This window comes from Oncorhynchus tshawytscha, linkage group LG11, assembly GCF_018296145.1.
Source record: "Oncorhynchus tshawytscha isolate Ot180627B linkage group LG11, Otsh_v2.0, whole genome shotgun sequence".
In the NCBI taxonomy this organism is placed as follows: Eukaryota; Metazoa; Chordata; class Actinopteri; order Salmoniformes; family Salmonidae; genus Oncorhynchus; species Oncorhynchus tshawytscha.
Window position 1 is genome coordinate 54,145,488 of NC_056439.1, and position 24,970 is coordinate 54,170,457.

Genomic DNA, 24,970 nt, shown 5'->3' on the forward strand with positions numbered 1-24,970 from the left:
TCCATATCATCTCATTCATTATGATCTAAGAGGCTAAACTGATCCTAGATCAGCGCTCCTGCTCTTTCATACTCTGAGACTCTTAATGAATATGGGCCCAGACCTCTGATACTGTACAGGTGAGACCTCTAACAGGGTTGGTTGGTTAATCTCAGACTCCTTGGTGGGGCTCTTGTCAGTCTGACACTCAGGACAGAAACATCTGGTAAACATCAACATAGTTGTTTGTCACCTCCTCCTCCCTCCTCCTCCTCCTCCCCCAGCCACCAGTGTTCCTCCTCCTCTCTCCAGCCACCAGTATTCCTCCTCCTCCCTCCTCCTCCTCCTCTCCCCAGCCACCAGTGTTCCTCCTCCTCCCTCCTCCTCCTCTCCCCAGCCACCAGTGTTCCTCCTCCTCCTCCTCCTCTCCCCAGCCACCAGTGTTCCTCCTCCCTCCTCCTCCTCCCCCTCTCCAGCCACCAGTGTTCCTCCTCCTCCTCCTCTCTTCAGCCACCAGTGTTCCTCCTCCTCCTCCTCTCTCCAGCCACCAGTATTCCTCCTCCTCCTCCCTCCTCCTCCTCTCCCCAGCCACCAGTGTATCTCTTCCTCCTCCTCCTCCTCCTCCTCCTCCTCCTCCTCCTCCTCCTCCTCCTCCTCTCTCCAGCCACCAGTGTTCCTCCTCCTCCCTCCTCCTCCTCCTCTCCCCAGCCACCAGTGTTCCTCCTCCTCCTCCTCCTCCTCCTCCTCTCCCCAGCCACCAGTGTTCCTCCTCCTCCTCTCTCCAGCCACCAGTGTTCCTCCTCCTCCCTCCCTCCTCCTCCTCCTCTCCCCAGCCACCAGTGTTCCTCCTCCTCCTCCTCCTCTCCCCAGCCACCAGTGTATCTCTTCCTCCTCCTCCACCTCCTCCTTCTCCTCCTCCTCCTCCTCTCCCCATCCACCAGGGTTCAGATCATCAGGTGATGAGTTGCGGCTCCCAGACCTGACTAGCCAGCTGGGAGCGACATTGAGTGATGGTTGGAGGGCCAGCCGGAGGCTGACTGTCCAGACACAGACCACTGACCATGTGCTGCAGGGCTGGTCCCTTCGGCTTCCACTTCTACGGTAGGTGAAGCAGAAACAGAGAGGGGGAAGAGGGAGAGAGAGAGAGAAAGAGAGAGGGGGGATAAAGAGAGAGGGGGAAGAGGGAGAGAGAAAGAGAGAGGGGGAATAAAGAGAGAGGGGGATAAAGAGAGAGGGGGAAGAGGGAGAGACAGAGAGAGGGGGAAGAGGGAGAGACAGAGAGAGAGGGGGATAAAGAGAGAGGGGGAAGAGGGAGAGAGAAAGAGAGAGGGGGATAAAGAGAGAGGGGGATAAAAGAGAGGGGGAAGAGGGAGAGACAGAGAGAGGGGGAAGAGGGAGAGACAGAGAGAAAGAGAGAGGGGAGATAAAGAGAGAGGGGGATAAAGGGAGGAGAGGGGGATAAAGAGAGAGGGGGAGGGAGAAAGACAGAGAGAGGGGGATAAAGAGAGAGGGGGAGGGAGAGAGAGAGAGAGGGGATAAAGAGAGAGGGGGAGGGAGAGAGAGAGAGGGGGATAAAGAGAGAGGGGGAGGGAGAGAGAGAGGGGGATAAAGAGAGGGGGAGGGAGAGAGAGAGAGAGAGGGGATAAAGAGAGAGGGGGAGGGAGAGAGAGGGGGATAAAGAGAGAGGGGGAGGGAGAGAGAGAGAGGGGGATAAAAGAGAGGGGGAGGGAGAGAGAGGGGGATAAAGAGAGAGGGGGAGGGAGAGAGAGAGAGGGGGATAAAAGAGAGGGGGAGGGAGAGAGAGAGGGGGATAAAGAGAGAGGGGGAGGGAGAGAGAGAGAGGGAATACGTTATGGACACATGCAAAAAAAACATATATTGACCTTGGACAGCTTAACATCATTTGGACAGCTAAACATCATTTGGACTGCTTAACATCATTTGGACAGCTTAACGTCATTTGGACAGCTTAACGTCATTTGGACAGCTTAACGTCATTTGGACAGCTTAACATCATTTGGACAGCTTAACATCATTTGGACAGCTTAACGTCATTTGGACAGCTTAACATCATTTGGACTGCTTAACATCATTTGGACTGCTTAACATCATTTGGACAGCTTAACATCATTTGGACAGCTTAACGTCATTTGGACAGCTTAACGTCATTTGGACAGCTTAACGTCATTTGGACAGTCATTTGGACAGCTTAACGTAATTTGGACAGCTTAACGTCATTTGGACTGCTTAACGTCATTTGGACTGCTTAGCGTCATTTGGACAGCTTAACGTCATTTGGAAACCATAACTTCATTTGAACAGCTTAACGTCATTTGGAAACCATAGCGTAATTTGGACAGCTTAACGTAATTTGGAGATTGTTAGGTAGATTGATAGAAGGCCGGTTAAGCCCAAAGCAAGATTTGATGGTACCCCCCCAAACAAAAATGTTGGTTTAAAATGTATTTAATGCAGTTATACACATTCTGCCATGGGGCAGAGAGAAAATGTTGCACATTTTCTGCAGTTCTACACATTTTGCAGAGGGAGATTTTTGCAGTTTTAAAACAGTTTTTTGTAGTTATACACATTTTGCCATTAGGCAGAGAGAACATTTTTGTCTTTTCTATGCAAATGTATTATAAAATCTAATCAAACACTTCAGGAGAGCCCATGAGCTCATGTTGCGCAACATTCTTTTATAGGCTACGCAATTGCGAGAGAAAACAGAATTTTGATGGCCTCTAATAAAAAGAGGAGGATATCATCAGCTTTCTATAGGCTAGGCATTACTATATTTATTTCTCAACTTTCCTAATATGAAGCACATTGCTTATCTTTACAACAGGAGTATAGCCTACCTGGCTGGCATGGAAATGAACCAAGGGAAAAGCCTCGTCCATTTGCTATTTAAGTGCGTAGATGACATGTCTTCCCCCCCCCCCATTCCCTGTTTCTAGACAGGTGCATGATAATGGCCCATTCTAAATCAAGGTGACAATATTAGCCTATCCCTTGTGAATGATGCCCAATGGCTTTTCTTTTGCGACTTTCTCTAATCATAGTTGCACAGCTCATGTATACTAGCCAATAGGCCTATATGTTTTCAATAAGGTTCGTGTCACAACTAAAGTGGCCAAATAACAAATTAAGCACATTGATCAGCTTTACAAGGGGTGTACAGCACGTGAGTTTCAACTTTGGGGAAGATCATTTTCACCATAAAAATGCACTTTTGATAATGGTGTTTTACACTAATGGAACATTCCCGCTTATAGCCTACTGCCATGTGCTTATAGCCTACTGCCATGTGCTTATAGCCTACTGCCATGTGCTTATAGCCTACTGCCATGTCCTTATAGCCTACTGCCATGTGCTTATAGCCTCCTGCCATGTCCTTATAGCCTACTGCCATGTGCTTATAGCCTACTAACATGTGCTTATGTGCTTATAGCCTACTAACATGTGCTTATAGCCTACTAACATGTGCTTATAGCCTACTAACATGTGCTTATAGCCTACTAACATGTGCTTATAGCCTACTACCATGTGCTTATAGCCTACTGCCATGTGCTTATAGCCTACTAACATGTGCTTATAGCCTACTAACAAGTGCTTATAGCCTACTAACATGTGCTTATAGCCTACTAACATGTGCTTATAGCCTACTACCATGTGCTTATAGCCTACTGCCATGTGCTTATAGCCTACTAACATGTGCTTATAGCCTACTAACATGTGCTTATAGCCTACTGCCATGTGCTTTTAGCCTACTGCCATGTGCTTATAGCCTACTACCATGTGCTTATAGCCTACTAACATGTGCTTATAGCCTACTAACATGTGCTTATAGCCTACTAACATGTGCTTATAGCCTACTAACATGTGCTTATAGCCTACTGCCATGTGATTATAGCCTACTAACATGTGCTTATAGCCTACTGCCATGTGCTTATAGCCTACTAACATGTGCTTATAGCCTACTGCCATGTGCTTATAGCCTACTGCCATGTGCTTATAGCCTACTGCCATGTGCTTATAGCCTACTGCCATGTCCTTATAGCCTACTGCCATGTGCTTATAGCCTCCTGCCATGTCCTTATAGCCTACTGCCATGTGCTTATAGCCTACTAACATGTGCTTATGTGCTTATAGCCTACTAACATGTGCTTATAGCCTACTAACATGTGCTTATAGCCTACTAACATGTGCTTATAGCCTACTAACATGTGCTTATAGCCTACTACCATGTGCTTATAGCCTACTGCCATGTGCTTATAGCCTACTAACATGTGCTTATAGCCTACTAACAAGTGCTTATAGCCTACTAACATGTGCTTATAGCCTACTAACATGTGCTTATAGCCTACTACCATGTGCTTATAGCCTACTGCCATGTGCTTATAGCCTACTAACATGTGCTTATAGCCTACTAACATGTGCTTATAGCCTACTGCCATGTGCTTTTAGCCTACTGCCATGTGCTTATAGCCTACTACCATGTGCTTATAGCCTACTAACATGTGCTTATAGCCTACTAACATGTGCTTATAGCCTACTAACATGTGCTTATAGCCTACTAACATGTGCTTATAGCCTACTGCCATGTGATTATAGCCTACTAACATGTGCTTATAGCCTACTGCCATGTGCTTATAGCCTACTGCCATGTGCTTATAGCCTACTAACATGTGCTTATAGCCTACTAACATGTGCTTATAGCCTACTAAGATGTGCTTATAGCCTACTAACATGTGCTTATAGCCTACTAACATGTGCTTATAGCCTACTAACATGTGCTTATAGCCTACTAACATGTGCTTATAGCCTACTAACATGTGTGCATTGCTGCCCTTATAATGTGAAGAAATAGACTAATAGTTTATCAACATTTTAAGCTAAACGTGGTGCTCGAATATAAATGTGTGATGTTTCGCATCCCACAACTGTCCCAGACTATGTTTGGAATATTTATTTCTCACACAGAATATAATAGGCTGACATTTGTACTATGGGGATAGTAGATTGACATAGGCTAGTGCTTTTGCTGTTCTTTAGTCCTACTACTCATCTTGTTAGCTGACAAAGTAAATGTGGACAATTCTTCCAATATCTTTAATATGCACCTCGGAATTGGATAAGGACACGCGCAGTTGCATCCCCAATGTGTCTGTCTTCACTTGTAGTGAGAAAGACCCGATCACGTGATGGAGAGCCATGTGAGTGAGAGGTGTTTTGGATTGTGTAGCACACTCAGGGAGAAGGGCCCAACGCAGCACTCCAGGTATAGGGGTTTCTCTTATCGAGCTCCATTTTTATGGAATGGTCTGCCTATTCATGTGAGAGATGCAAATTCGGTCTCAACCTTTAAGTCTTTACTGAAGACTCTTCTCTTCAGTAGGTCATATGATTGAGTGTAGTCTGGCCCAGGAGTGGGAAGGTGAACGGAAAGCCTCTGGAGCAACGAACCGCCCTTGCTGTCTCTGCCTGGCCGGTTCCCCTTTTTCCACTGGGAGAGTTGGTGGTTGAAGTTGGTGGTTGAAGATATCCCTCTAGTGGTGTGGGGGCTGTGCCTTGGCAAAGTGGGTGGGGTTATATCCCGCCTGTTTGGCCCTGTCCGGGGAAATCATTGGATGGGGCCACAGTGTCTCCTGACCCCTCCTGTCTCAGCCTCCAGTATTTATTCTGCAGGAGTTTATGTGTCAGGGGGCTAGGGTCAGTCTGTTATATCTGGAGTATATCTCCTGTCTTATCCGAGGTCCTGTGTGAATTTAAGCATGCTCTCTCTAATTCTCTCTTTGTCTCTTTCTTTCTCTCTCTCGGGGGACCTGAGCCCTAGGACCATGCCTCAGCACTACCTGGCATGATGACTTCTTGCTGTCCCCAGTCCACCTGGCCGTGCTGCTGCTCCAGTTTCAACTGTTCTGCCTGCGGCAATGGAATCCTGACCTGTTCACCGGACGTGCTACCTTGTCCCAGACCTGCTGTTTTCAACTCTCTAGAGACAGCAGGAGAGGTAGAGATACTCTGAATGATCAGCTATGAAAAGCCAACTGACATTTACTCCTGAGGTGCTGACCTGTTGCAGCCACTGTGATTATTATTATTTGACCCTGCTGGTCATTTATGAACATTTGAACATCTTGGCCATGTTCTGTTATAATCTCCACCCGGCACAGCCAGAAGAGGACTGGCCACCCCACATAGCCTGGTTCCTCTATAGGTTTCTTCCTAGGTTTTGGCCTTTCTAGGGAGTTTTTCCTAGCCACCATGCTTCTACATCTGCATTGCTTGCTGTTTGGGGTTTTAGGCTGGGTTTCTGTACAGCACTTTGAGATATCAGCTGATGTAAGAAGGGCTTTATAAATACATTTGATTTGATGAGTTAACTCATATAGAAGTATCTATTTCTTTGTTAACCGCTCAACACAGAATATCCGCATCCCTCAAATCGTTTGGAGAAGATGTTGTGGCAGACGGCAGGGAGAGGTGAGAGGTGAGGGGTGAGAGGTGAGAGGTGAGGGGTGAGAGGTGAGAGGTGAAGGCAGTCGGGATTGAAGGGCATAATCTTGTAGCCCGCTGGCTCCACCCCTGAGCCTTATATGGACTTCCTGCCCCGACGAGGCGAGGCTGTGGTTCATTAAGCCATGGAGAGCTTGGGGAATGAAAGAGGAAGTGAGCTGCACAAACAGGGAGAGGACCGAGAGGGAAACGTGTGTGTGTGTGTGCGTGTGTGAGAGAGAGAGAGAGAGAGAGAGAGAGAGAGAGAGAGAGAGAGAGAAAAAATGAATGAATGAATGCATGAATGAATTATCTGTGTAATTACTCGTTGTGAGCTGGGATGTCTGATTACCTCCACTGTGTACCGAAACGGTTTGGCTGAGGACCCGAGTTTTAGGAGAACGGAACGGTCAACGAGAACGGATTGTGAACTGGTTGCTAAATCTCCCCCCCCCTTCCCACCGTGTGAAAATCTTCCTAATAAATTCCCCATTTGCATTCTGGTTGTATTCCCTGTGCGTGTTTGGTTATTGAACTTGGTGATGGTGTAGACTATATTACATGGATTTATTGTGAAGGTGTAGGTAGACTATATTACATGGATTTATTGTGATGGTGTAGACTATATTACATGGATTTATTGTGATGGTGTAGACTATATTACATGGATTTATTGTGAAGGTGTAGACTATATTACATGGATTTATTGTGATGGTGTAGGTAGACTATATTACATGGATTTATTGTGATGGTGTAGACTATATTACATGGATTTATTGTGATGGTGTAGACTATATTACATGGATTTATTGTGATGGTGTAGGTAGACTATATTACATGGATTTATTGTGATGGTGTAGGTAGACTATATTACATGGATTTATTGTGATGGTGTAGGTAGTATATATTACATGGATTTATTGTGAAGGTGTAGACTATATTACATGGATTTATTGTGATGGTGTAGACTATATTACATGGATTTATTGTGATGTGTAGGTAGACTATATTACATGGATTTATTGTGATGGTGTAGACTATATTACATGGATTTATTGTGAAGGTGTAGGTAGACTATATTACATGGATTTATTGTGATGGTGTAGACTATATTACATGGATTTATTGTGATGGTGTAGACTATATTACATGGATTTATTGTGATGGTGTAGACTATATTACATGGATCTATTGTGATGGTGTAGGTAGACTATATTACATGGATTTATTGTGATGGTGTAGGTAGACTATATTACATGGATTTATTGTGATGGTGTAGGTAGACTATATTACATGGATTTATTGTGGAGGTGTAGACTATATTACATGGATTTATTGTGAAGGTGTAGACTATATTACATGGATTTATTGTGATGGTGTAGACTATATTACATGGATTTATTGTGAAGGTGTAGACTATATTACATGGATTTATTGTGATGGTGTAGACTATATTACATGGATTTATTGTGATGGTGTAGACTATATTACATGGATTTATTGTGATGGTGTAGGTAGACTATATTACATGGATTTATTGTGATGGTGTAGGTAGACTATATTACATGGATTTATTGTGATGGTGTAGACTATATTACATGGATTTATTGTGATGGTGTAGACTATATTACATGGATTTATTGTGATGGTCTAGACTATATTACATGGATTTATTGTGATGGTATAGACTATATTACATGAATTTATTGTGATGGTGTAGACTCTATTACAAGGATTTATTGTGATGGTGTAGGTAGACTATATTACATGGATTTATTGTGATGGTGTAGACTATATTACATGGATTTATTGTGATGGTGTAGACTATATTACATGGATTTATTGTGATGGTATAGACTATATTACATGGATTTATTGTGATGGTGTAGACTATATTACATGAATTTATTGTGATGGTGTAGACTATATTACATGGATTTATTGTGATGGTGTAGGTAGAATATATTACATGGATTTATTGTGATGGTGTAGACCACATTACATGAATTTATTGTGGAGGTGTAGGCTAAATTACATGGATTTATTGTGAAGGTGTAGACTATATTACATGGATTTATTGTGATGGTGTAGGTAGAATATATTACATGGATTTATTGTGATGGTGTAGGTAGTATATATTACATGGATTTATTGTGAAGGTGTAGACTATATTACATGGATTTATTGTGATGGTGTAGGCTATATTACATGGATTTATTGTGATGGTGTAGACTATATTATATGGATTTATTGTGATGGTGTAGGTAGACTATATTACATGGATTTATTGTGATGGTGTAGACTATATTACATGGATTTATTGTGAAGGTGTAGACTATATTACATGGATTTATTGTGAAGGTGTAGGCTAAATTACATGGATTTATTGTGATGGTGTAGACTATATTACATGGATTTATTGTGATGGTGTAGACTATATTACATGGATTTATTGTGATGGTGTAGACTATATTACATGGATTTATTGTGATGGTGTAGACTATATTACATGGATTTATTGTGATGGTGTAGATAGACTATATTACATGGATTTATTGTGATGGTGTAGGTAGACTATATTACATGGATTTATTGTGATGGTGTAGACTATATTACATGGATTTATTGTGATGGTGTAGACTATATTACATGGATTTATTGTGATGGTGTAGGTAGACTATATTACATGGATTTATTGTGATGGTGTAGGTAGACTATATTACATGGATTTATTGTGATGGTGTAGACTATATTACATGGATTTATTGTGATGGTGTAGACTATATTACATGGATTTATTGTGATGGTGTAGGTAGACTATATTACATGGATTTATTGTGATGGTGTAGACTATATTACATGAATTTATTGTGGAGGTGTAGGCTAAATTACATGGATTTATTGTGAAGGTGTAGACTATATTACATGGATTTATTGTGATGGTGTAGGTAGAATATATTACATGGATTTATTGTGATGGTGTAGGTAGTATATATTACATGGGTTTATTGTGATGGTGTAGACTATATTACATGGATTTATTGTGATGGTGTAGACTATATTACATGGATTTATTGTGAAGGTGTAGACTATATTACATGGATTTATTATGATGGTGTAGGCTATATTACATGGATTTATTGTGATGGTGTAGACTATATTTTATGGATTTATTGTGATGGTGTAGACTATATTACATGGATTTATTGTGATGGTGTAGGTAGACTATATTACATGGATTTATTGTGATGGTGTAGGTAGACTATATTACATGGATTTATTGTGAAGGTGTAGGCTAAATTACATGGATTTATTGTGATGGTGTAGACTATATTACATGGATTTATTGTGAAGGTGTAGGCTAAATTACATGGATTTATTGTGATGGTGTAGACTATATTACATGGATTTATTGTGATGGTGTAGACTATATTACATGGATTTATTGTGATGGTGTAGACTATATTACATGGATTTATTGTGAAGGAGTAGGCTAAATTACATGGATTTATTGTGATGGTGTAGACTATATTACATGGATTTATTGTGATGGTGTAGACTATATTACATGGATTTATTGTGATGGTGTAGACTATATTACATGGATTTATTGTGAAGGTGTAGACTATATTACATGGATTTATTGTGATGGTGTAGGCTATATTACATGGATTTATTGTGAAGGTGTAGACTATATTACATGGATTTATTGTGATGGTGTAGGTAGACTATATTACATGGATTTATTGTGATGGTGTAGACTATATTACATGGATTTATTGTGATGGTGTAGACTATATTACATGGATTTATTGTGATGGTGTAGACTATATTACATGGATTTATTGTGATGGTGTAGACTATATTACATGGATTTATTGTGAAGGTGTAGACTATATTACATGGATTTATTGTGATGGTGTAGACTATATTACATGGATTTATTGTGATGGTGTAGGCTATATTACATGGATTTATTGTGAAGGTGTAGACTATATTACATGGATTTATTGTGATGGTGTAGGTAGACTATATTACATGGATTTATTGTGATGGTGTAGAATATATTACATGGATTTATTGTGAAGGTGTAGACTATATTACATGGATTTATTGTGATGGTGTAGACTATATTACATGGATTTATTGTGATGGTGTAGGTAGACTATATTACATGGATTTATTGTGATGGTGTAGGTAGATTATATTACATGAATTTATTGTGATGGTGTAGACTATATTACATGGATTTATTGTGATGGTGTAGACTATATTACATGGATTTATTGTGATGGTGTAGACTATATTACATGGATTTATTGTGATGGTGTAGACTATATTACATGGATTTATTGTGATGGTGTAGACTATATTACATGGATTTATTGTGATGGTGTAGGTAGACTATATTACATGGATTTATTGTGATGGTGTAGACTATATTACATGGATTTATTGTGATGGTGTAGACTATATTACATGGATTTATTGTGATGGTGTAGACTATATTACATGAATTTATTGTGATGGTGTAGACTATATTACATGGATTTATTGTGATGGTGTAGGTAGACTATATTACATGGATTTATTGTGATGGTGTAGACTATATTACATGAATTTATTGTGGAGGTGTAAGCTAAATTACATGGATATATTGTGAAGGTGTAGACTATATTACATGGATTTATTGTGATGGTGTAGGTAGAATATATTACATGGATTTATTGTGATGGTGTAGGTAGTATATATTACATGGATTTATTGTGATGGTGTAGACTATATTACATGGATTTATTGTGATGGTGTAGACTATATTACATGGATTTATTGTGAAGGTGTAGACTATATTACATGGATTTATTGTGATGGTGTAGACTATATTACATGGATTTATTGTGATGGTGTAGACTATATTACATGGATTTATTGTGATGGTGTAGACTATATTACATGGATTTATTGTGAAGGTGTAGACTATATTACATGGATTTATTGTGATGGTGTAGGCTATATTACATGGATTTATTGTGAAGGTGTAGACTATATTACATGGATTTATTGTGATGGTGTAGGTAGACTATATTACATGGATTTATTGTGATGGTGTAGATTATATTACATGGATTTATTGTGAAGGTGTAGACTATATTACATGGATTTATTGTGATGGTGTAGACTATATTACATGGATTTATTGTGATGGTGTAGACTATATTACATGGATTTATTGTGAAGGTGTAGACTATATTACATGGATTTATTGTGATGGTGTAGACTATATTACATGGATTTATTGTGATGGTGTAGGCTATATTACATGGATTTATTGTGAAGGTGTAGACTATATTACATGGATTTATTGTGATGGTGTAGGTAGACTATATTACATGGATTTATTGTGATGGTGTAGAATATATTACATGGATTTATTGTGAAGGTGTAGACTATATTACATGGATTTATTGTGATGGTGTAGACTATATTACATGGATTTATTGTGATGGTGTAGGTAGACTATATTACATGGATTTATTGTGATGGTGTAGGTAGATTATATTACATGAATTTATTGTGATGGTGTAGACTATATTACATGGATTTATTGTGATGGTGTAGACTATATTACATGGATTTATTGTGATGGTGTAGACTATATTACATGGATTTATTGTGATGGTGTAGACTATATTACATGGATTTATTGTGATGGTGTAGACTATATTACATGGATTTATTGTGATGGTGTAGGTAGACTATATTACATGGATTTATTGTGATGGTGTAGACTATATTACATGGATTTATTGTGATGGTGTAGACTATATTACATGGATTTATTGTGAAGGTGTAGACTATATTACATGGATTTATTGTGATGGTGTAGACTATATTACATGGATTTATTGTGATGGTGTAGGCTATATTACATGGATTTATTGTGAAGGTGTAGACTATATTACATGGATTTATTGTGATGGTGTAGGTAGACTATATTACATGGATTTATTGTGATGGTGTAGAATATATTACATGGATTTATTGTGAAGGTGTAGACTATATTACATGGATTTATTGTGATGGTGTAGACTATATTACATGGATTTATTGTGATGGTGTAGGTAGATTATATTACATGAATTTATTGTGATGGTGTAGACTATATTACATGGATTTATTGTGATGGTGTAGACTATATTACATGGATTTATTGTGGAGGTGTAGACTATATTACATGGATATATTGTGAAGGTGTAGACTATATTACATGGATTTATTGTGATGGTGTAGGTAGAATATATTACATGGATTTATTGTGATGGTGTAGGTAGTATATATTACATGGATTTATTGTGATGGTGTAGACTATATTACATGGATTTATTGTGATGGTGTAGACTATATTACATGGATTTATTGTGAAGGTGTAGACTATATTACATGGATTTATTGTGATGGTGTAGACTATATTACATGGATTTATTGTGATGGTGTAGGCTATATTACATGGATTTATTGTGAAGGTGTAGACTATATTACATGGATTTATTGTGATGGTGTAGGTAGACTATATTACATGGATTTATTGTGATGGTGTAGACTATATTACATGAATTTATTGTGATGGTGTAGACTATATTACATGGATTTATTGTGAAGGTGTAGACTATATTACATGGATTTATTGTGATGGTTTAGACTATATTACATGGATTTATTGTGATGGTGTAGGTAGACTATATTACATGGATTTATTGTGAAGGTGTAGACTATATTACATGGATTTATTGTGATGGTGTAGGTAGACTATATTACATTAATTTATTGTGATGGTGTAGACTATATTACATGGATTTATTGTGATGGTGTAGACTATATTACATGGATTTATTGTGATGGTGTAGACTATATTACATGGATTTATTGTGATGGTGTAGACTATATTACATGGATTTATTGTGATGGTGTAGACTATATTACATGGATTTATTGTGATGGTGTAGGTAGACTATATTACATGGATTTATTGTGATGGTGTAGACTATATTACATGGATTTATTGTGATGGTGTAGACTATATTACATGGATTTATTGTGATGGTGTAGACTATATTACATGAATTTATTGTGATGGTGTAGACTATATTACATGGATTTATTGTGATGGTGTAGGTAGACTATATTACATGGATTTATTGTGATGGTGTAGACTATATTACATGAATTCATTGTGGAGGTGTAGGCTAAATTACATGGATTTATTGTGAAGGTGTAGACTATATTACATGGATTTATTGTGATGGTGTAGGTAGAATATATTACATGGATTTATTGTGATGGTGTAGGTAGACTATATTACATGGATTTATTGTGATGGTGTAGACTATATTACATGGATTTATTGTGAAGGTGTAGGCTAAATTACATGGATTTATTGTGATGGTGTAGACTATATTACATGGATTTATTGTGATGGTGTAGGCTATATTACATGGATTTATTGTGAAGGTGTAGACTATATTACATGGATTTATTGTGATGGTGTAGGTAGACTATATTACATGGATTTATTGTGATGGTGTAGACTATATTACATGGATTTATTGTGATGGTGTAGACTATATTACATGGATTTATTGTGATGGTGTAGGCTATATTACATGGATTTATTGTGAAGGTGTAGACTATATTACATGGATTTATTGTGATGGTTTAGACTATATTACATGGATTTATTGTGATGGTGTAGGTAGACTATATTACATGGATTTATTGTGAAGGTGTAGACTATATTACATGGATTTATTGTGATGGTGTAGGTAGACTATATTACATGGATTTATTGTGGAGGTGTAGGCTATATTACATGGATTTATTGTGATGGTGTAGACTATATTACAAGGATTTATTGTGATGGTGTAGGTAGACTATATTACATGGATTTATTGTGAAGGAGTAGACTATATTACATGGATTTATTGTGATGGTGTAGACTATATTACATGGATTTATTGTGATGGTGTAGACTATATTACATGGATTTATTGTGAAGGTGTAGACTATATTACATGGATTTATTGTGATGGTGTAGACTATATTACATGGATTTATTGTGATGGTGTAGACTATATTATATGGATTTATTGTGATGGTGTAGACTATATTACATGGATTTATGGTGAAGGTGTAGGCTAAATTACATGGATTTATTGTGATGGTGTAGACTATATTACATGGATTTATTGTGATGGTGTAGACTATATTACATGGATATATTGTGATGGTGTAGACTATATTACATGGATTTATTGTGATGGTGTAGACTATATTACATGGATTTATTGTGATGGTGTAGGTAGACTATATTACATGGATTTATTGTGATGGTGTAGCTAGACTATATTACATGGATTTATTGTGATGGTGTAGACTATATTACATGGATTTATTGTGATGGTGTAGACAATATTACATGGATTTATTGTGATGGTGTAGACTATATTACATGGATTTATTGTGAAGGTGTAGACTATATTACATGGATTTATTGTGATGTTGTAGGTAGACTATATTACATGGATTTATTGTGATGGTGTAGAATATATTACATGGATTTATTGTGATGGTGTAGACTATATTACATGGATTTATTGTGATGTTGTAGGTAGACTATATTACATGGATTTATTGTGATGGTGTAGAATATATTACATGGATTTATTGTGAAGGTGTAGACTATATTACATGGATTTATTGTGATGGTGTAGACTATATTACATGGATTTATTGTGATGGTGTAGACTATATTACATGGATTTATTGTGATGGTGTAGACTATATTACATGGATTTAATGTGATGGTATAGACTATATTACATGGATTTATTGTGATGGTGTAGACTATACTACATGAATTTATTGTGATGGTGTAGACTATATTACATGGATTTATTGTGATGGTGTAGACTATATTACATGGATGTATTGTGATGGTGTAGGTAGAATATATTACATGGATTTATTGTGATGGTGTAGGTAGTATATATTACATGGATTTATTGTGATGGTGTAGACTATATTACATGGATTTATTGTGAAGGTGTAGACTATATTACATGGATTTATTGTGATGGTGTAGGTAGACTATATTACATGGATTTATTGTGATGGTGTAGGTAGACTATATTACATGGATTTATTGTGGAGGTGTAGACTATATTACATGGATTTATTGTGAAGGTGTAGACTATATTACATGGATTTATTGTGATGGTGTAGACTATATTACATGGATTTATTGTGATGGTGTAGACTATATTACATGGATTTATTGTGATGGTGTAGACTATATTACATGGATTTATTGTGATGGTGTAGGTAGACTATATTACATGGATTTATTGTGATGGTGTAGACTATATTACATGGATTTATTGTGATGGTGTAGACTATATTACATGGATTTATTGTGATGGTGTAGACTATATTACATGAATTTATTGTGATGGTGTAGACTATATTACATGGATTTATTGTGATGGTGTAGGTAGACTATATTACATGGATTTATTGTGATGGTGTAGACTATATTACATGGATTTATTGTGATGGTGTAGGTAGAATATATTACATGGATTTATTGTGATGGTGTAGGTAGTATATATTACATGGATTTATTGTGAAGGTGTAGACTATATTACATGGATTTATTGTGATGGTGTAGACTATATTACATGGATTTATTGTGATGGTGTAGGCTATATTACATGGATTTATTGTGAAGGTGTAGACTATATTACATGGATTTATTGTGATGGTGTAGGTAGACTATATTACATGGATTTATTGTGATGGTGTAGACTATATTACATGAATTTATTGTGATGGTGTAGACTATATTACATGGATTTATTGTGAAGGTGTAGACTATATTACATGGATTTATTGTGATGGTTTAGACTATATTACATGGATTTATTGTGATGGTGTAGGTAGACTATATTACATGGATTTATTGTGAAGGTGTAGACTATATTACATGGATTTATTGTGATGGTGTAGGTAGACTATATTACATGGATTTATTGTGGAGGTGTAGGCTATATTACATGGATTTATTGTGATGGTGTAGACTATATTACAAGGATTTATTGTGATGGTGTAGGTAGACTATATTACATGGATTTATTGTGAAGGAGTAGACTATATTACATGGATTTATTGTGAAGGTGTAGACTATATTACATGGATTTATTGTGATGGTGTAGACTATATTACATGGATTTATTGTGATGGTGTAGACTATATTATATGGATTTATTGTGATGGTGTAGACTATATTACATGGATTTATGGTGAAGGTGTAGGCTAAATTACATGGATTCATTGTGATGGTGTAGCTAGACTATATAACATGGATTTATTGTGATGGTGTAGACTATATTACATGGATTTATTGTGATGGTGTAGACAATATTACATGGATTTATTGTGATGGTGTAGGTAGACTATATTACATGGATTTATTGTGATGGTGTAGAATATATTACATGGATTTATTGTGAAGGTGTAGACTATATTACATGGATTTATTGTGATGGTGTAGACTATATTACATGGATTTATTGTGATGGTGTAGGTATACTATATTACATGGATTTATTGTGATGGTGTAGGTAGATTATATTACATGAATTTATTGTGATGGTGTAGACTATATTACATGGATTTATTGTGATGGTGTAGACTATATTACATGGATTTATTGTGATGGTGTAGACTATATTACATGGATTTATTGTGATGGTGTAGACTATATTACATGGATTTATTGTGATGGTGTAGACTATATTACATGGATTTATTGTGATGGTGTAGACTATATTACATGGATTTATTGTGATGGTGTAGACTATATTACATGGATTTATTGTGATGGTATAGACTATATTACATGGATTTATTGTGATGGTGTAGACTATATTACATGAATTTATTGTGATGGTGTAGACTATATTACATGGATTTATTGTGATGGTGTAGGTAGAATATATTACATGGATTTATTGTGATGGTGTAGGTAGTATATATTACATGGATTTATTGTGAAGGTGTAGGTAGTATATATTACATGGATTTATTGTGATGGTGTAGACTATATTACATGGATTTATTGTGATGGTGTAGACTATATTACATGGATTTATTGTGAAGGTGTAGACTATATTACATGGATTTATTGTGATGGTGTAGACTATATTACATGGATTTATTGTGATGGTGTAGGCTATATTACATGGATTTATTGTGAAGGTGTAGACTATATTACATGGATTTATTGTGATGGTGTCGGTAGACTATATTACATGGATTTATTGTGATGGTGTAGACTATATTACATGAATTTATTGTGATGGTGTAGACTATATTACATGGATTTATTGTGAAGGTGTAGACTATATTACATGGATTTATTGTGATGGTTTAGACTATATTACATGGATTTATTGTGATGGTGTAGGTAGACTATATTACATGGATTTATTGTGAAGGTGTAGACTATATTACATGGATTTATTGTGATGGTGTAGGTAGACTATATTACATGGATTTATTGTGGAGGTGTAGGCTATATTACATGGATTTATTGTGATGGTGTAGACTATATTACAAGGATTTATTGTGATGGTGTAGGTAGACTATATTACATGGATTTATTGTGAAGGAGTAGACTATATTACATGGATTTATTGTGATGGTGTAGACTATATTACATGGATTTATTGTGATGGTGTAGACTATATTACATGGATTTATTGTGAAGGTGTAGACTATATTACATGGATTTATTGTGATGGTGTAGACTATATTACATGTATTTATTGTGATGGTGTAGACTATATTATATGGATTTATTGTGATGGTGTAGACTATATTACATGGATTTATGGTGAAGGTGTAGGCTAAATTACATGGATTTATTGTGATGGTGTAGACTATATTACATGGATTTATTGTGATGGTGTAGACTATATTACATGGATTTATTGTGATGGTGTAGGTAGACTATATTACATGGATTTATTGTGATGGTGTAGCTAGACTATATTACATGGATTTATTGTGATGGTGTAGACTATATTACATGGATTTATTGTGATGGTGTAGACAATATTACATGGATTTATTGTGATGGTGTAGACTATATTACATGGATTTAATGTGAAGGTGTAGACTATATTACATGGATTTATTGTGATGTTGTAGGTAGACTATATTACATGGATTTATTGTGATGGTGTAGAATATATTACATGGATTTATTGTGATGGTGTAGACTATATTACATGGATTTATTGTGATGTTGTAGGTAGACTATATTACATGGATTTATTGTGATGGTGTAGAATATATTACATGGATTTATTGTGAAGGTGTAGACTATATTACATGGATTTATTGTGATGGTGTAGACTATATTACATGGATTTATTGTGATGGTGTAGACTATATTACATGGATTTATTGTGATGGTGTAGACTATATTACATGGATTTAATGTGATGGTATAGACTATATTACATGGATTTATTGTGATGGTGTAGACTATACTACATGAATTTATTGTGATGGTGTAGACTATATTACATGGATTTATTGTGATGGTGTAGACTATATTACATGGATGTATTGTGATGGTGTAGGTAGAATATATTACATGGATTTATTGTGATGGTGTAGGTAGTATATATTACATGGATTTATTGTGATGGTGTAGACTATATTACATGGATTTATTGTGAAGGTGTAGACTATATTACATGGATTTATTGTGATGGTGTAGACTATATTACATGGATTTATTGTGATGGTGTAGGTAGACTATATTACATGGATTTATTGTGATGGTGTAGACTATATTACATGGATTTATTGTGAAGGTGTAGACTATATTACATGGATTTATTGTGATGGTGTAGACTATATTACATGGATTTATTGTGATGGTGTAGACTATATTACATGGATTTATTGTGATGGTGTAGACTATATTACATGGATTTATTGTGATGGTGTAGGTAGACTATATTACATGGATTTATTGTGATGGTGTAGACTATATTACATGGATTTATTGTGATGGTGTAGACTATATTACATGGATTTATTGTGATGGTGTAGACTATATTACATGAATTTATTGTGATGGTGTAGACTATATTACATGGATTTATTGTGATGGTGTAGGTAGACTATATTACATGGATTTATTGTGATGGTGTAGACTATATTACATGGATTTATTGTGATGGTGTAGGTAGAATATATTACATGGATTTATTGTGATGGTGTAGGTAGTATATATTACATGGATTTATTGTGAAGGTGTAGACTATATTACATGGATTTATTGTGATGGTGTAGACTATATTACATGGATTTATTGTGATGGTGTAGGCTATATTACATGGATTTATTGTGAAGGTGTAGACTATATTACATGGATTTATTGTGATGGTGTAGGTAGACTATATTACATGGATTTATTGTGATGGTGTAGACTATATTACATGAATTTATTGTGATGGTGTAGACTATATTACATGGATTTATTGTGAAGGTGTAGACTATATTACATGGATTTATTGTGATGGTTTAGACTATATTACATGGATTTATTGTGATGGTGTAGGTAGACTATATTACATGGATTTATTGTGAAGGTGTAGACTATATTACATGGATTTATTGTGATGGTGTAGGTAGACTATATTACATGGATTTATTGTGGAGGTGTAGGCTATATTACATGGATTTATTGTGATGGTGTAGACTATATTACAAGGATTTATTGTGATGGTGTAGGTAGACTATATTACATGGATTTATTGTGAAGGAGTGGACTATATTACATGGATTTATTGTGATGGTGTAGACTATATTACATGGATTTATTGTGATGGTGTAGACTATATTACATGGATTTATTGTGAAGGTGTAGACTATATTACATGGATTTATTGTGATGGTGTGGACTATATTACATGGATTTATTGTGATGGTGTAGACTATATTATATGGATTTATTGTGATGGTGTAGACTATATTACATGGATTTATGGTGAAGGTGTAGGCTAAATTACATGGATTTATTGTGATGGTGTAGCTAGACTATATAACATGGATTTATTGTGATGGTGTAGACTATATTACATGGATTTATTGTGATGGTGTAGACAATATTACATGGATTTATTGTGATGGTGTAGGCTATATTACATGGATTTATTGTGAAGGTGTAGACTATATTACAAGGATTTATTGTGATGGTGTAGGTAGACTATATTACATGGATTTATTGTGATGGTGTAGGCTATATTACATGAATTTATTGTGATGGTGTAGACTATATTACATGGATTTATTGTGATGGTGTAGGTAGACTATATTACATGGATTTATTGTGATGGTGTAGACTATATTACATGAATTTATTGTGATGGTGTAGACTATATTACATGGATTTATTGTGAAGGTGTAGACTATATTACATGGATTTATTGTGATGGTTTAGACTATATTACATGGATTTATTGTGATGGTGTAGGTAGACTATATTACATGGATTTATTGTGAAGGTGTAGACTATATTACATGGATTTATTGTGATGGTGTAGGTAGACTATATTACATGGATTTATTGTGGAGGTGTAGGCTATATTACATGGATTTATTGTGATGGTGTAGACTATATTACAAGGATTTATTGTGATGGTGTAGGTAGACTATATTACATGGATTTATTGTGAAGGAGTAGACTATATTACATGGATTTATTGTGATGGTGTAGACTATATTACATGGATTTATTGTGATGGTGTAGACTATATTACATGGATTTATTGTGATGGTGTAGACTATATTACATGGATTTATTGTGATGGTGTAGACTATATTACATGGATTTATTGTGATGGTGTAGACTATATTATATGGATTTATTGTGATGGTGTAGACTATATTACATGGATTTATGGTGAAGGTGTAGGCTAAATTACATGGAATTATTGTGATGGTGTAGCTAGACTATATTACATGGATTTATTGTGATGGTGTAGACTATATTACATGGATTTATTGTGATGGTGTAGACAATATTACATGGATTTATTGTGATGGTGTAGACTATATTACATGGATTTATTGTGAAGGTGTAGACTATATTACATGGATTTATTGTGATGTTGTAGGTAGACAATATTACATGGATTTATTGTGATGGTGTAGGTAGACTATATTACATGGATTTATTGTGATGTTGTAGAATATATTACATGGATTTATTGTGATGGTGTAGACTATATTACATGGATTTATTGTGATGTTGTAGGTAGACTATATTACATGGATTTATTGTGATGGTGTAGAATATATTACATGGATTTATTGTGAAGGTGTAGACTATATTACATGGATTTATTGTGATGGTGTAGACTATATTACATGGATTTATTGTGATGGTGTAGACTATATTACATGGATTTATTGTGATGGTGTAGACTATATTACATGGATTTAATGTGATGGTGTAGACTATATTACATGGATTTATTGTGATGGTGTAGACTATACTACATGAATTTATTGTGATGGTGTAGACTATATTACATGGATTTATTGTGATGGTGTAGACTATATTATATGGATTTATTGTGATGGTGTAGACTATATTACATGGATTTATGGTGATGGTGTAGACTATATTACATGGATTTATTGTGATGGTGTAGACTATATTATATGGATTTATTGTGATGGTGTAGACTATATTACATGGATTTATGGTGAAGGTGTAGGCTAAATTACATGGATTTATTGTGATGGTGTAGCTAGACTATATTACATGGATTTATTGTGATGGTGTAGACTATATTACATGGATTTATTGTGATGGTGTAGACAATATTACATGGATTTATTGTGATGGTGTAGACTATATTACATGGATTTATTGTGAAGGTGTAGACTATATTACATGGATTTATTGTGATGTTGTAGGTAGACAATATTACATGGATTTATTGTGATGGTGTAGGTAGACTATATTACATGGATTTATTGTGATGTTGTAGAATATATTACATGGATTTATTGTGATGGTGTAGACTATATTACATGGATTTATTGTGATGTTGTAGGTAGACTATATTACATGGATTTATTGTGATGGTGTAGAATATATTACATGGATTTATTGTGAAGGTGTAGACTATATTACATGGATTTATTGTGATGGTGTAGACTATATTACATGGATTTATTGTGATGGTGTAGACTATATTACATGGATTTATTGTGATGGTGTAGACTATATTACATGGATTTAATGTGATGGTATAGACTATATTACATGGATTTATTGTGATGGTGTAGACTATACTACATGAATTTATTGTGATGGTGTAGACTATATTACATGGATTTATTGTGATGGTGTAGACTATATTACATGGATTTATTGTGATGGTGTAGCCTATATTACATGGATTTATTGTGATGGTGTAGGTAGACTATATTACATGGATTTATTGTGATGGTGTAGACTATATTACATGGATTTATTGTGATGGTATAAACTATATTACATGGATTTATTGTGATGGTGTAGACTATATTACATGGATTTATTGTGATGGTGTAGACTATATTACATGAATTCATTGTGGAGGTGTAGGCTAAATTACATGGATTTATTGTGAAGGTGTAGACTATATTACATGGATTTATTGTGATGGTGTAGGTAGAATATATTACATGGATTTATTGTGATGGTGTAGGTAGTATATATTACATGGATTTATTGTGATGGTGTAGACCATATTACATGGATTTATTGTGATGGTGTAGGTAGACTATATTACATGGATTTATTGTGATGGTGTAGGTAGACTATATTACATGGATTTATTGTGATGGTGTAGACTATATTACATGGATTTATTGTGATGGTGTAGTCTATATTACATGGATTTATTGTGATGGTGTAGACTATTACATGGATTTATTGTGAAGGTGTAGACTATATTACATGGATTTATTGTGATGGTGTAGGTAGACTATATTACATGGATTTATTGTGATGGTGTAGGTAGACTATATTACATGGATTTATTGTGATGGTGTAGGTAGACTATATTACATGGATTTGTAGGTAGACTATATTACATGGATTTATTGTGATGGTGTAGGTAGACTATATTACATGGATTTATTGTGATGGTGTAGGTAGACTATATTACATGGATTTATTGTGATGGTGTAGACTATATTACATGGATTTATTGTGAAGGTGTAGGTAGACTATATTACATGGATTTATTGTGATGGTGTAGGTAGACTATATTACATGGATTTATTGTCATGGTGTAGACTATATTACATGGATTTATTGTGATGGTGTAGACTATATTACATGGATCTATTGTGATGGTGTAGGTAGACTATATTACATGGATTTATTGTGATGGTGTAGACTATATTACATGGATTTATTGTGATGGTGTAGACTATATTACATGGATCTATTGTGATGGTGTAGGTAGACTATATTACATGGATTTATTGTGAAGGTGTAGACTATATTACATGAAATTATTGTGATGGTGTAGGTAGACTATATTACATGGATTTATTGTGATGGTGTAGGTAGACTATATTACATGGATGTATTGTGATGGTGTAGGTAGACTATATTACATGGATTTATTGTGATGGTGTAGACTATATTACATGGATGTATTGTAATGGTGTAGGTAGACTATATTACATGGATTTATTGTGATGGTGTAGGTAGACTATATTACATGGATTTATTGTGATGGTGTAGGTAGACTATATTACATGGATTTATTGTGATGGTGTAGGTAGACTATATTACATGGATTTATTGAGATGGTGTAGGTAGACTATATTACATGGATTTATTGTGATGGTGAAGGTAGACTATATTACATGGATTTATTGTGATGGTGTAGGTAGACTATATTACATGGATGTATTGTGATGGTGTAGGTAGACTATATTACATGGATTTATTGTGATGGTGTAGGTAGACTATATTACATGGATTTATTGTGATTGTGTAGGCTATATTACATGGATTTATTGTGATGGTGTAGACTATATTACATGGATTTATTGTGATGGTGTAGGTAGATTATATTACATGGATTTATTGTGATGGTGTAGACTATATTACATGGATTTATTGTGATGCTGTAGACTATATTACATGGATTTATTGTGATGGTGTAGGTAGACTATATTACATGGAGTTATTGTGATGGTGTAGACTATATTACATGGATTTATTGTGATGGTGTAGGTAGACTATATTACATGGATTTATTGTGATGGTGTAGACTATATTACATGGATTTATTGTGAAGGTGTAGACTATATTACATGGATTTATTGTGATGGTGTAGAC

General features: G+C 35.3%; 1 protein-coding gene across 1 annotated transcript in view; it reads right to left on the reverse strand.

Annotated features, from left to right (window-relative positions):
- Positions 1-851: 851 nt before the first annotated feature.
- LOC121847760 (polypeptide N-acetylgalactosaminyltransferase 16-like) overlaps positions 852-24,970 on the reverse strand; it is a 132,160-nt gene continuing 108,041 nt past the window's right edge. Inside the window, exon 14 of the mRNA XM_042330370.1 lies at positions 852-1,075. Coding sequence (XP_042186304.1) covers positions 932-1,075 — 144 coding nt within the window. The 3' untranslated portion in view covers positions 852-931. The remainder of the gene's footprint in view (positions 1,076-24,970) is intronic.